Below are 15,930 nucleotides of genomic sequence, written 5' to 3' on the forward strand. Positions count from 1 at the left end.
TGACTCCTGGATGAACTGGACTGGGAAACTGATCTGGCTGAAAAGTAACCCCTTTTTCTGTAAATCTTAATCCTCTAGGTTATTTTTCGGCCAGATCTGTTTTGCCACATGGCTGCACTAATGTGACTGCTATCACAAAAGAGAAGGGATCAGGACAGGGCTGGGAGGAAGAGGGTAGGACTGTTGCTCTCATCAGTAGTGTGGATTTATACTACAGATCAAGTTGAAGACAGAATACTAATGTAGACTCCACCCTGACTTCTTGAGATACTAGTTTGTTGGAGTCTGTGATTAGTAACTGTAAGTACTGGGGGATTTTTACCATTTTTTGTCATAAACATCCAGTGAACTCGTCTGCCCTGTGTTCTGCTATCAAGTTCAATGTAATTAAAGGCAAATGAGTGAGTAGCGCAGCCCTTAAGTTTTACAATGGAGAGCAAATGAGTCATGTTCATAAACTGTACCTTTCTTCTCTGTTTGGAAGGTTCGGGAGTCTTTCTCCTCTGTGAATTATTAGTGAAGGCATTTTTTTCCCCTAGCTAGATTGAGCACTTTTTTTTTTAAATTCTAAATAAACGTTTGAGTGAGCTGAGGAAAAATGAAGTACTTTGTGCCAAAGCATTAAAAACAAAATCCCTCTGGATACTGACTGGTAAATTCTGCAGTTTGAGTACGTTAACGAATTTTGAAAGACAGTGATCTACATGTGAGGAAGTTTTGTAAGCATATTACTGAATATAGGCATAGTAATTTCAAAACCAGAAGTACAACAAATAACACGCAAAAATTTAGCTACAGATTGAAGCTTCCACATCTGGAGGCTTTACTCTTTGGTCATATGCTGGTTTTGCCTGATCTGTGAAACTTCCAGATCCTTCATAGCTTGGTGAGTTGTTTACCAAGGCACTTTTAGGAAACACCTCAATTTTTCTGGATCAAGTATATAAATCTTAAAATAGAGTAGAAATTAAAAACTGTGTTCTCATTTAATTTGTAAAGCTTTATCAAGTAATGGTGGGGACTGGCGAATTACTTGCATGTACTTTAAACAGAGATAAAGAGATAATGAATTTTGCCAATTTGAATCTTGCTGATGAACCTTTGTAAAACATTTGAAACATTTTATTACTAAGACCCATAGAAAAAAAAAGCCAAACCTTTTATTTTTCCATTTCCATCACCCCATATTTCTATGTTGATATCATAATAAATATGTAGCAGTTCAGATACTGTTTTTTAAAACTGTGTGGGAATTATAAAAGGACATTCGCTCCTTATATTTTTTTGGTCAGTCTTCTATCATAGTTCCATTTATTTCTGACATGCTTAAGTTAACTTTTGTACTGCAGTTGTAATACAAGAAGGTGTAGGGAAAATTCCCCCAAATAATACAGGGCTACAAAGCTAGCAACAAGCACACAGGGTTTCCTCTGTTTATTATTAAGAGGAGGGTCAGAAAGTGTCCTGATTACAATATCTTCATGTTTTTATCAGAGGAAAATATAACACCAGAATACCCTTTAGTCTTAGGGAAAAGCATAAAAAGAACTACTATCTGGAACCTGAAACAATCCCTTTTAATTGGAATATGAAGCAAAAAAAAATTATTTTTTTTTTTAACAGCGATGGTGATTAACCATTGAGCAACCTGCAAAGGAAACAGTTGATTTTCAGTTTTCTCCAACTGGCAGTTCTAGATAGGCTGTAGCCAAAAGCAAATTACTGGTTTCTGAAAAGGTGTAAATCAGTAAAGTTTAGTAGCCTGTCATATCAGGGAGATTTAAACAGTCAGTGGCTTGAAACCTTTCACAGTTTGCAACCTCTGTTATTTCCTATGGATATTAGGACCCCTCGACAATGAGTTTGTCTATTGATAATAGTCTGTCTTCTATTTTAGTTAGTTTTGTGGGTTCTGTAGAAATAAGTCTGATCTCTACGATTTCATTGTCACAGCATGTAAACCATTCAACTGAGTAGTTTAAGCAGCCTCTTCAGCATTTGAACTCTGTGAATCTGAATTTTTTTTTTATGTATTCTGAACACGCAATTCCATGTGAGACAACCAGCAACAGAGACTGAATTAGGAGAAACTGTGAATGTCATGTTGACATATACTCTTGTAGTGTTTTAAGTGACAGAGGGGAAAAGTTTTATATGCTGCTGCACTGAATAACTAACAGTGTGATTAGTCACAAATCTGAATTTTATATTAGATATTTATGCACTTGCATAGATATAACAGAAAGTTTATGATTTTGTAGCACCTCTTGTTTGGGACCTAAGAGCATCAGTCATAATAAATTGCTCCATAAAAAACAGTCCCTGTTACTGTGAGTTGTAAGTAACCATTCTTCTCATAATCCCCTTAACCTGAGGTTTGGAGTAAATAGCTTTCCAGAGGCCACATTGAGTAGGTGGTTGAAATGCAGAGGGAACTCAGGAGTCTAATTACCTTCCCTGTGCTATAGTTCAGGATAAAATGGAAAAACAGGCATGATTTCACAAAAATTATTTTAGTTCTTACTTTTATAGGAGGCTGTCCCACCTGTTGTTCATACAGCAGGATGGTTTCTGTTTACTGATACTTAGAAAGGAGAGAAAAACAGCTCACTACTTATTTTTCTCATAGGGTGAAAAGGTAAACTATGAGAAATTCAGGAGTTGGCTATTACACAACAAAGATGCTTTCACATTTTCTCGTTGGCTGCTGTCTGGAGGTGTGTATGTGACGCTCACTGATGATAGTGATACCCCTACCTTCTATCAAACCCTCGCTGGAGTCACACACTGTAAGTAAATGATAGTTCTTTTTATGCATATTTTTTAAAAACTATTTCAGAGTTCACAAGTTTAGTGTTGCCTTGCAGTAGTTGTTCATTAAATCTCACTACTCTGATTAGATGCATACAGTTCTGCCCAGCAAGATAAATTTCTTTTCCATGCTAATTTGTTCTCTGCTTTTTGTGCTGTGACATGTAAAGCGTTGTCATATACAAGGACATAGTGAGTCATTATTTATAAGAGATAACAGTAGTGAGATTACAATGCTGCTTATAGAAACTGACTACCAAGTAAATTAAAACAAAAAAAACCCAAACCTTTGATAAATACCTTTCTTTGAAGGAACTTAATATTAATACAGTACAGTTTTTGTATTTGCTCTTTTAGATACAGTATATCTCAAAACTATTGGCACAGTTTTGAAAATAATGCTTGTCTCAAAAATAAGCATTACCTCTTAATTTGTTTTCAGTAGTGAAATAAGCAATATTCCTGGCATGTGATGTAGTCAGGCAACTAAGTTATCTAAGGAGAAACCTGTTCAGAATTTGCATATAGAAATGATCTCAAAAGAACAAATTCTTTCTAATGTCTACATTGATGTAAAAGAAGGAGCAGCTGTTTTTTAGGTTAAATGTAAAAATAAAGGGCTGATAAATTACCCTTTATGTGCAAATATAACATTAGTAGTCATTATATATATAGCTCCTGGGGGTTGTCATATCTTTAGGAGAAGAAGGGTGTTTGCTGTTGAGGTATCGTGATTTGAGCAATCTGGTTCTGTTCTGTGCACTGTCATAGGCTTCCTTTGGTGAGGGCATGGCATATGATCCTGCTAATAGGTAGGGTACTTGAATAAAGTTTGTTTGTTTTTTAAGTTTTAAATACAAGCATTAAAATCATGTTGTGATCCTCTGAAATGAAAATGCATAATAAAACTAGAAGTTTATAGACAGGTAACATATTTACATTGCATGAGAGACTGCAGTAGGCATTGAGGTTACAGAAAACCACTAAACATTATGAAGTCTAATAGATGAAGCAGAGAAAGTGCAGTAAAAAAAATCCTCCTTTGAATTCAACAGACATCAGCCATGGTACGAATCTCTCAAGCTGCATCAAATTGAGCTGTGCTATGCCTCCAAACCTGTCAAATGTCCTTTGCCCTAGATATTCAAGGAAAGGTTCATCCTGGGCCTCTGGATGTTAACTCAGAGCTTGCTTTGTTTTTTTCTTCATGTTCTAAAATCGGAAGTTTTTCTGAACATTTTCTATTATATTTTTTGCAAAAAGTTTATTTATACTGAAACTGAGATTTATAGTAAAAAAAAATTTGAAGAGCTACTTTTTAAATGGACTTTATGCTTCATATTTAATATCATACTCACTTTTTCTCTTTTTGCCTGCCACTGTTACTGTCTGTGGCCAGGCCCAGCTATTTCCCTTGTGTGTTGCAGATGTGCATATTAAATGATTCAAGGAAGGAAACGGTCTTTAATCTAAAGAGGACAATATTCTACCTTAGCCCACGCATACCTACTTTCTTGTGTCAAGAAGAAAGCCTTTCTTCAGCTTACCAGGCTAAGGGTTGTTTTCACTTCTGAACCACAAATTTGAAAAACTAAGACTGAAAGACTAATTAAAAACAAAATTAAGATGACCAAGTGGGCAAGAGAGAAGGTCTGTTAAAATGCAATGAATAGGACACACAGTCTATTCTGATTCTTGGAAAAGTTTGTTTTAGTGGGTCCATCTTATTTGTTTCTACTATGGTGTAGTTGTTTTTTTTTTTTCTTTTCATTTTGTGGAGAGTGCGTTTTCGCTTTCTCCTCTCAAATTTTTCAGCCCTTGGCTTAACAGAATTCCACTTGCTTCAGCAATCTCTTTCAAATCAAATTGTCTCAAGTACCCCTGTTTACATTTGAGCCTCTCTGATTGCAGGGACCTATCAACAAATCAGGATGACGTTATGTTAACATTTCAGCCATGCAACGCTTGCTGGAGAATGCCTCTGCAGGAACTGTAGTCTCTGTTTTCAATTTAACGGCAGTTGTCCCCTTTAACTTCCATTTAGCTCTTTGAGATGTTCAACTATACAGTCTCAAATCTTGCTTAATTGCTCTTGCATATACTGTCACTCTTACAAAGTAGCCCTCTCGCTCTGTGTTTAACTTTTCGGAGTAGGCTCAGTGATTATACCTCAGCATGATAATCATCTTTGAAAACGTTAACCTTGAAATCTGCTCACTCTGCCTCTTTAGATAGTTGTATTTTTGTAATTCTTATGTTTCAAGGTTTAGAAATACAAGTAGATTTCATGCGTTTGCTTGTAGTCTTTCTGTGATCAAGTTGGTTTATAATAATTTCATAACACTTCTGTGCATTGCGCCATCTGATACTGTAAACTGTATTACAGGAGGAAGTATCTACTCTTCCTCCTTTTCTAGGAAACATGCGTGGCTGCTCTTTTACGTGCGCTGGTTTGTTTACGCGTTCTGGTGGAGAAGTTGCAAGATTTTTAAACCTTCATTAAATACCTTTGCAGAATTTTTTATCTCTGAGTGTTTCAACAGAAACTGTATGTTCTGGAAAAAAATAATCATTTACGTTGCTATGTAGTTGGTCAGACCACTGAGAAATTTAATGTTTTCTGGTAGTTGGTAGTATTCTCAATTTCTTTACCTACAGCTTATTTTTATAAGCTGTAGGCTGAATGAAGTAATGAAGATAGAACTGATTGAAATACTAGTTTTCAATTGTTAGGATTAAAAGAAGCTGAAATTAAAATATTTGAGTCTTTGAAGTGATTATTGAATCTTCAAGTGCGTGTCAGATCTAAGGTCAAGCTGTTCATTGTATTCAAGAGAATTGTATAGTTTACATATCTTTTTGAACGATTAAAATGTTTTAAACTGTACATTGTTCACAGATTCAGTATAATTAACTAAATTTGGGGCTTATGTTACAGTGTATGTTTGGGCCTCAAGATAAAATTAAGTTGTTATTTTTCAGTTAAATGTAGTAATGAGAAAAAGAGAATGTGATTGCACTGTCTATATTGTGATGTCTGCAGTTCAGTGTCTTTCAACTGACGAATGCGGAGAAACTGATAAGAATTTCAGATGGCAAGATGACTGCTGGTGAACTAACCTGCCTCCCACAAATCTGCACAAATATTTTTTTAGTGTGCCTGATAATGTATTGTGAAATTTGAGGCTGTATAGGAATATCATACATCAGATGTGAAAGTAAGTAATAATAAAAATGCATTACATATGCATATGTATATATTGGTGTGTCAATCTAAATAATAAGAAATGTTAGTGCAGCAGTAGTCTTACCATAGCTGATCACAGAAAATAGTAAAGGCTCTTATGACAGGCTCCTTTTCTCTAAATAGAGGCTTGTTTGTAATATTCATAACTAGGATAATAGTTGCCTTCTGGGAGAACAAGTGAGTGAAATAACGCTTAGTAAACCTACGCAAACACTGTTAGAGTATAGTGAAAGACTGAACGTTTTAAAATCTCTTGTAGTGTGTAATGAAAATTAATTTGTAAGACTTGCTAATGCAGTTTGCAAATTTGTCACCTGGATACTAGAATCTGCCGCTGCGCCCTCTCCTGGGACATCAGTCGGCTCGAGCTGCAAACCCTTCTGCCGGCCCTGCCTCCTCTCATGTGCTTGCCGTTAAATGTCCTGAATGATATGTCAGAGACGAGAAAAATTGCCGTGATAAGGATAGTGACAGTTATTAACATTGATTTAGAAACAGACAGCAAACACTTTATTGCAAAGCATCAGCGACTCCATTTAAATTTGCTTAATGAGGCAAGATGTCACGGAAACAAAGGAATTCTAATTTTTCATTTGTAAATAACATTTGTTTCAGAATGCAGATGACTTTAATTGTATTTCTCAACACATAATTAGACATTAAAATTTGAAGTTACAGGAAGTTGCACTTGCTGTTTTTAATCAAATTTTTTTCTATTTCACTTAAATTATGAATATGAATCCTTCCATTTGAAAGCTAGCAAAATAACTTAAGTTTGTCTTGGACCTTCAGTATATTTCCTCCCAAACAGTTTGAGGAACACAAGTCTCTCCTCCACCTGCATAACGTCCAACTAGCAGTAGCTTGAATTTTCCCAGTTTTGTAGTATGACTGGGTGTTCTTGATTTTATTTATTGTCACATTGAATAGAAATGTAGTGAAACATTTCAATCAATGGTAAATCCTGTCAGAGACTGACTAACACTGAAATTCTCAGTAGGAGAATATTCCCCCAAATTATTACATATCCTTAATTATTACAAATTAGATATTTCATCTCCTCTGGTACCCAAGTCCAAATATAGTACTTCAGTAATATAACAATTCTTGGCCGCTGGAGGATGTCATTTTATTGCATGCTGTGGCTGGTTAGTACTCTTTTAATTACAGGAATAGAACTGAGGTCATTCTCCCCGCAAAGTACAGCTTTCTACTGCTTAATTTAGCAGATGGACACACAGGAACATGAGAGAGACATGGAGGGGTCTCCTGTCTCACTGAATGCATGCCCTGTGAGTGACTGTATTATTCTTTCCCTAAGGTACAGAGGTTTTTTTTTTTTTTTTTCTCCAGTTGTTATTATTGGGAAGCTATTCCAGTAAATCTTCTACATGTATCTGCGGGCAGTGTATATCTATCTTTTCTGTCAGTATTTTCCTTGATCTCAGGCAGTCCCTGCTCTCCTTCCCTTTTACTCTTCAGTATAAAGGCAGATGACTGTTACATTTCTTCTTGGCCTTTTTGTTAAAGTAAAATGAGCCCAATTAAAGGCTTTGTTTCAGACTGGGTGCTTCATCTCCCTTTGTTATTCGTAAGAGTCATTTTCTGCATCCTCCAGTTTCTGCTCTGGCAGGCAGCAAGTTGCTGCTGTGTTCCAGATGAGACCTCACTGGTTTCCTTCGCTTGGACATATTTCTTCTGATGCAACATAGGCGGTGTTTGCCTTTTTTATGCTTGGGTCGTTTTGATGTCTCAATATCACGTGATGGGCTTTTATGTTCAGGTTCTTCTCAGCCATTTTCAGCAGGGAGAGTGCTCCCATTTATCATAGAAGTTCCTGGTTTCAAACTGACAAGCTGTATAATTTGTACTTCTGCGCTGTTACTCCAGTTCTTGCGTCACTGAGTTCTTATTAAGTAGCCTCCTAATTCTCCTTTGAATTAAAAAGAGCCTCTCTTGTCATCAGAAAAATTCATCAACATACCCTTGCTTTTTCTGAGAGCTCTTACTTGTTGAGATCTAGTAAGACAGTGTATAATGAGAATAAGGATTATATTTTAGAACATACGGTTATTGCTAATTTAACCTAATGAGTGAGAGGAGGTCTGGATAACCAGAAGACATAGCTGAAACGCAAGAGTGAGTTTTTCAAATAATAGTATATGAAGTTGAAACTAAATGTTGTGAAAGTAACCTCTCCTGTCAAAGATGGGTTTATAAACCGATAGAGCTTTATAACAAGATGCGAGTCTGTGAAAGCAAAATGAAGGGATCACTTAAATTTGCTCATATTAAAAGTCTATCTAGATGCAGATTCCTGTTCTGTAGCTTGCCTACTTAAGTTTTGGTATCTACACTTGAAACACTCTCTCTCAATAAAGTACATAAGGGTACTATAAGATACTTCTATAGATTTGGATTTTTTTTTTTTTAACAGAGGTTTCTTTAGCTTTTTTAGCTGTGCTGGTTTTATTTCAAGTGTGTGGACACTTGTGCTTTGAGTTGAACCTCAGTATTTCATACCTTTTCCTTACGTGTTCCCATCTTATTAAGGTACTGAGAAGCATGTACTGTCTTTTGCGAGGCTAACAGCCAGATGCTAGTGGCTGGCACACCCGAGAATCTTGGTCGAAGTTGTAATAGTCACTTCTCTGTGTGTCCTGTTCTGTTTTAAAAGAGGAAAAAAAAAAAGTATTACAGCAGACTAGGCCAATAAGAAAATGCCCTAGCGTGGCTTAATCTGCATCTTGCCACTTCGTTATCCTCTTAGTTCCCAGCTTATCTGATGTCTTGTAAAGCAGCTCTCTATGCCTGAGGTCCCCGCATCTTCTCTGAGCGAGTCTGAAAGTGACAAACAACTGTGCGTGTTCAGAAATACCGTTGTTCAGTCATTCAGTCTTGTGGCTCCGACTCAGCCGCTTGGTGACGAAGAGCCCTATATGTGAATGGGACCTGGTTTTGCTTGGAGAATATCATGGTGAACAGGAAAACAAACCAAGCTTCAGTTAACATGTTGGGAATATGGTATGCTTCTACTGTTGTGAACCAGAGAGAATCGTGCCACTAGGTGGGTAAATATTTAATTGTTGTTAAAATACATTGAAGTCTTCAGTTAATTCTGGTGTTATAAAGAATTGTAATAAATATGGCCTGAAAAAGACCATATTTTAAAACTTTTTTTCTAAGAAAAAAAGAATATTAATGACTTGCTACCTATTAATGACTTGTTACTTGTAACATTTAAGAAGGAAGTACCTTTCATGAAAATGGCATTGAATCGAAGGGTGTTTATTTTAATGTTTATCCTTGTTGCGCAGTTGAGCAGTGTAGAAGCTGGTTTTACGCGATTTTTAATAGATTTTACAGTTTCTTAGGTGCATATTCTTGCTGAAAATGTTTTGTTTACTGTTCTTCCTTTACTATGTGAAGACTGTAACTTAAGGTGTACTTGTATTCGTCTAATTAAACTTCTCTAACTGCTACTCTTGGACAACTTGAACTATAAAATACTATTCTTAAAACTTCACAGATCTGAAAGCTTTTCATGTTTTTAATGGACAAATGGTAAGAGGCGTGAAAAAAGCATAGGAGAGTAAACTGTTAGTGTGTGCTCTAAACTTACGCAAAATATTTCTTAATCATGACAAATTTCAAAGGTGGATAATATCTTAGTGCGATATCAAAGAATCGTATCATATATAACTGATGAAAATAAATGCTTACTTGGCCTACAAATGTCTATTCCAATGCTTTGTAGTATATTGTATTTATAAAATACGTTTTTTTTAATCATAAGTTATTCAGAATTCACACTACTGAGTGGAAGTCCATGCTTCCTGATGTGACTTCAACAGGCATTAGGAAAAGAAAAATTTTATACTTTGAAAAGCTAAAATACTTTATCTAGATAAAACCTCTTTAGAAAAATATGGCTTTTTTCATACGCACTAGTATGTTTGGAAAAGTACAGTCTACTTCATGTAAGCTTCAATTACAAATATGTGTATATATCATAACTTACAGAAGACTTTACTGAAAATGTGCTGTCAATCAAGCCAGTATGGCATATGGATTATGAATACTGTGCACTGTTTTTAGAAATTCATTTTTTCTTTTGATGCCCCAGTTTGTATGTGCCAATTGTAATGAAATTATGTTCAGTATTTATTTTGAATTGCTGACATCCTCAGTGGGTCCTAAGCTGAGTGTCTGAAATGGAGTATGTAGGCCGTAAGTTACTTGATTCCAGTTTGTTTAAATGTAATGAGGAATATATGGTGCACTATATAATTTTGTAAATTAATTTCAGTATATATGCAAAGAAATCACTCTGGAGAAATGGGATTATCTAGCAGCTGGCTCTTCGAGTTCAGAGTTAAACATTTGCATGTACTATAATGCAGTCAATCTTTTGTTTTATTTTATGTAAATGAAACTGTTATAATGGACTACAATTCCTGGTACTGTGAATGAAAAGTATTCTTGTGTCACAGTTTCACTTTTAAAATGTATTCAGTCCAAGTTGTTCAAGTCTAATTAATACAAAGAGTGTTCTTTACTGCTTTGTCAGTTTTACTTTCCAAAATGTTTGACTTTTCCTTGTGCGAGTATAATCAGTACACCTGACCTGCCTTGGCTACGTTATCAATGTAGCACTTCTTATGTTCATGTTTAGCAGCTATTCTTTCAAATATGATGATTTGGAAAAGCTTTGTTTTTTAATGACTATGTAATTTCAGTCACTGCTTGACAGAAATGCAGATAAGATGCCTTCTGATAACCTTTTCTTTCTGAGTTTAAATTAATAGAGCAATAAAGGTAGTACTGTTGTTAATAGCTGTCAAACACAATTAGCGAGTGGAGTACAACTAGCTTATACTATAGGTATTTGAGAATATTTTATCCTGTGAGACAATTTAACTTCAGTTCTTAATTGTTAAAGGTAAATAATGCACCTGCCAGAGAAAGGAAGTGTCTGCTCCTAAGGTTTACTCCTCGGTAGAGACGATGCGAGCTTCCTCCTCTTTTTTGAATATTCTTAAAATATTGAATCATTTCAAGAATGAAGTAGCAGCCCTGTTAACTCTTTTACTTCCTAATTTTAACTATGTGTAGTCACGCAGGGAGCTTAAAAGGACACAAACTGATTTACATGCTCATCTTCAAGAGTTAGCCTGATGCATTTCTATTTGCTAATGAAAGCAATAATGCGTGCCCGCAAATTTTCTTTAAAAATAAGAGTATAAACATGCGCTTTATAAGCAGTTGTTTAGATACTGTAATGGTTTTACAAATCTCTTTGTGTACTTAAGATTCCGTCTCACAAAGCAGCTTTTACGTTTCATTTTTGGTTGTTTTGGTTATTTCTCATCTTGAAGCTCTGTGTATTCTTTTTTACATCTCTTGCAGAATGCTGGAAGTCTAGTCCTACTGTGATACTTGTGAGCTTTTTGTTACCAATACTGTAGCACCCTGATATCTGTAGACAAAACAAGATTGAGGGGAAGCGTATTTTATCTGACAGTTTTCTCTCATCTGTTGATATTCTCACCATTGTGGGACAGGTGTGTCATTAAGTCAGCATGACCATCCCCATATTTCTGAGGACATACCAAATACAGTACTTTCTTCAATCTCACTTGACCGTTCTACTTAAGCTCATGAAACTGCTTGCATCTGTGCCATGGTTTTCAACATCTCTGATGCTGCTATGCATTTTCAGAGGAATATATTTTCTATTTCTCCATCTTGATTCCTAGTAGAATAACTTTTTATATATTTAGGTTATTGCTCTCATATGTATTACTACAAGAACAAGAGCTAGGAAATGTAAGCCAGAGAGGGGAATTGATCCTGCCTGAAAGTACTTTTTCAGAAGGGGGAGAGGAGAAAGGAAGTCGGGCTAATTTTTCAACTGGATCAGTTCCCTGTCTAATTTTCCACCTCAGCCCAATAGCCGATATTAGTGTGAGTGAGGACGCTGCAGCTTATGCCTGGAGTTAAGGGAAAGGTAGGCATCAGGCGCAGCCTGAGCTCAGATTGGCTTAACGCAACCCTAGAGCTGCGGCGTTGGGGAGGGTGTTCCGCATGTTAGCGTATGGTCTGTCAAGTGATCGTACTGAATGCGCGGAGGAAAAGGAGGACTTGCTTTCGCTGGTGTTACTTTTCTCTTCAGACCACCTAAAAAGTACTTTACAGGAGGATGCAAACCCTGCACAGTCCTCCAGCCCCGTTTCAGATTTTAATATTTTGTTATAATTTTTCCAAACTTTGTGCTGATGCGGGTAAGGCATTGTGCAGTTTGCAGTGCATTATATGGCATGCCTACTGAGTTATTACAGCTAGCTCACACTAATTGTAAGTTACCTAAGTTGTAGTTCTGATTTAATGACTACTGTCAATGACAGAAATAAAGAGAAAAAAGACTAAAAAACCTTTATTTTCCATGTGGATTTTTTTCTCTTTTATTCTTAAGCTTTACAGGATTATTATTGTTTCTGTAGACTAAACCAGGCCAAATAGCTCAAGTTAAACCTATTAGAAAGCTGACATGGATTTAAAGGCTCAGAACAATCTGGGAATGGGATCACACGTAGCGGTTCTTAATATAGACAGCTCTGTCATTACACATCTATTTGAGAACCAATTAACTTGCACTGACCTAAAGCAATGTTGTGACACACTTGCATATGAAAAAGGCTAAAAATACTGCTGAGCAGAAATAATATTTTTTTTCCTTTTTTTGTTTTAATTTCAAGGATAGAAATATGAGAGACCCCCTAAAAAAAAATTTTGTTTTTAAAATGGTATTTATATATGATGGTTTGAAAGAAAACTCAAATTCTTCTTGTGGCTATTTCTTCTGCCTTTGCCTAGCACCTTATTTTACTTGTTGTTGCTTTTTTTCTTTCTTTAAATTAGATTATAAATTTCTCAGCATACAGTATATTCTAGGTTGGTACGATCACTCCCCAAAGTTGACTGAGTCTCTTGGTGCGTCTGTAGCACAAATAATAAAGTGCAGTGTTTTATATGTGGAAATAACTAATGCCAAGACACTGTATCAAAATGTCATGATAAAATTTAGCCTTATCTATGTATGTAGGCTAAAAATTTCAAAGATGAATCTTTCAGGAGAAATCATATTCTAAGTTGTTCTTTTTCCATAAAAGTTTGTGGGATTTTTTTTTTTAATGCTACTTTACATCCTTTCTAGAGAATTTAAATACTGGATATCTTATGAAAATATGATATGGCATATAGCATATATAAATCAACCTGTTCAATTCATCAAGAAGAGATTAGCTTCTTGGAAGAGCTGGCTGGAGCCTTTATCAGTGAGCAATATTCATTTCTGTGGTACTTCTAGACACTTATGATTACACACTATTGATTTTATGCTCCTAGATATCGAACAGTTGAGATGATTCTGTGGGTAAAGAAAGTCAAATTATAACTTTATTTCTCCACAGCTTTTTTTTTTTTTTAATTTGTATGTGCAAGAATCAAACATAAAATATTACCACAATTCCTCTTTGTGAGGAAGTAATGCTGCATTTAATGCTGAACTGTAGCGTGGTCTAGGTATGACCAAAGAATTCTTTTATTTCTGTTGATTATGCAGTGGAAGAATCCGACATCATTGATCTTGAAAAACGATATTGGCTGCTAAAAGCTCAATCAAGAACTGGACGTTTTGATTTAGAAACATTTGCCCCCTTAGTTTCCCCTCCTATTCATCCATCACTGAGTGAAGGTACGGAACTTTGATAAAATGATTGATGAAGTGATGTTGAAGTGGGCTTAAATACCTGATGTCTCCTAAAATATTAATTTTAGATTTTTGAAAGTCGGCTTATTTCTTTTAAAATTTATGTTAAACTTAAATTAAGGAGATTCGTTTCTCTTAGTTGTTTGAAACAATGTTTGAAAATGACAGAAGGTGTCTGAGAGTCTATATTTGCTGGGAATGACAAAGGAAGTGATGCTTCTGTGTGTTGCGTTCTTCCAAATTGTCAGGAAATATGGCAAAATGGGCTTCCTTGACACTTTTCATTGGGTTCCTTATGATTTGGTAATATGACAAAATAACCTGCTGTGCCTGAATGTGGTAAAGTAAAAACACGTTTTTTTTTAAAGTGACCAATGCCGATTTCGTCTGTGAAATGACAGTTCATTTTGTGAGAAGCTGTATCATAGTCAATGAAAATTTGGGGTATATCCCCTTATCCTTTTGCTTATGAGCATGTTGCATCTACTTAGTAATATAAATTCACACAGCTGCTGTGGGGAAACTTGAATGGTTTCTGCTCGTGGTCTGTGTCTCCTGTGGACAGAGCATTTGGGTCATTGATGCTAAAATACTTTATAGGATAAAAAGCGTTGTATGTGCAGAATGAATAAAACTCTTAAACAGGTGTGACTGTAACCCCTAACTCCCTTAGGGCCAAATTTGCAAAGGTATTCAATGATTTTCATAGGTGTCTGTATCAAAGCACTTTGAAAAAGCCATCGTGGCCTCTGAGTACCTTTACTCTTTTGGTCCTCTAGCTTTTAGGAAAACGCTTATCCTAACCATCCTGGTTTAGATGCACGTTACTATAAATCAGTCAATACAAGGAAGGCATGAGAATGAGACTTGTTGTTCATAATTCTTGTATTTTTTTCTATAAAATGCTCTTATTAGTGCTTCCTTATCTTTATTACACTTACGGATTAGTTATGATCATGAGTTAGTACCTGTCCTTGAAAAAGTAAACCGTTAAAACTTCATATAAATGTCAACTACTATCGTCAGCTGTTTTGGCCAGACTCCGTAACAGGAGATGCTTCTGTGGTTTGCAGGTTTGTTTAATGCCTTTGATGAAAATCGGGACAATCACATAGATTTTAAAGAAATTTCATGTGGGCTCTCAGCATGCTGCAGGGGACCCTTGGCAGAAAGACAAAAATGTAAGTGCACAAAATGTTAACTATTAATTTTAGAAAACTTCTTCAGTTTGAGCAATTAATGTTTGTTATTTCCACTTTTTAAAAAGCTTTGCCACGGAACAAGTGTGTATCTGTGGGAGGTGACAGACTTCAGAAGCTAAGAAGTTGAAGTTAGTTGAAATACGAAGACTTTCTTTTATAAAACATGATTAAATCTAATTCAGTATATTTTTATCCATGATTTCATATAAATTATAAATGTTTGGAAGTAGCTTGTTATTTCAGAGGTTTTTTGCAGTGTTAGCTCATCATGATGCAGAGGTGTGTATCTCAGTACACAAAGTGAAAAGTGCAAACATCTGTCTGCTCATTATGTATAACACAAAGCAAGTCTTGTTGATGGTCTTGTGGTAAACAGCATGTTCTGTCTTGTTTACTGTCCATTTTTCAGCTGGTCCCCCGCAACGTTCCTGCGTTTTGAAATATCTTCATTCCATGCTTTTCCAACTACGTATTACTGTAACTTAGATGTGACCGTTCACTGGAAATTTCTGGATGCACATATGTTCCATGCTAGATCACATCAGAAATCACAGCACAGAATTGCAGGAATCTAGATTTCAGTTTATGAAACACAGCTGCTCTATTTCCTCTCTACCATACATGCATCTTACGTCGTCAAAACTGTCAGCACTAAATCATGTTCTTGTGACTCTGCAGACTTTCCTTCTGCTTGAAAAAATTAAAAAAATAGTTGTTGAGTAGTTCTCGCATACAGAAATAATTTTCTTTTTTCTCAGTTTGCTTCAAGGTTTTTGACATTGACCGGGATGGTGTGTTGTCTCGCACTGAACTTAAAGAAATGGTGGTTGCACTTTTAGAGGTCTGGAAAGATAACCGTACTGATAAAATACCTGTAAGTCATATTTGACTTTTTAGTC

The 15,930-nt window shown here is 35.7% G+C and overlaps 1 protein-coding gene across 6 annotated transcripts in view; it reads left to right on the forward strand.

Annotated features, from left to right (window-relative positions):
* The window catches only part of USP32 (ubiquitin specific peptidase 32), a 101,026-nt gene that overhangs the window by 52,074 nt on the left and 33,022 nt on the right, over nt 1-15,930 (forward strand). For all 6 annotated transcript variants that reach the window (XM_068909801.1, XM_068909798.1, XM_068909799.1 and 3 more), the window contains exons 5-8: nt 2,630-2,789; nt 13,683-13,814; nt 14,903-15,010; nt 15,790-15,905. In XM_068909801.1, the coding sequence (XP_068765902.1) occupies nt 2,630-2,789; nt 13,683-13,814; nt 14,903-15,010; nt 15,790-15,905 (516 nt within the window). The remainder of the gene's footprint in view (nt 1-2,629; nt 2,790-13,682; nt 13,815-14,902; nt 15,011-15,789; nt 15,906-15,930) is intronic.

This window comes from Struthio camelus, chromosome 16 (genome assembly GCF_040807025.1).
Source record: "Struthio camelus isolate bStrCam1 chromosome 16, bStrCam1.hap1, whole genome shotgun sequence".
In the NCBI taxonomy this organism is placed as follows: domain Eukaryota; kingdom Metazoa; phylum Chordata; class Aves; order Struthioniformes; family Struthionidae; genus Struthio; species Struthio camelus.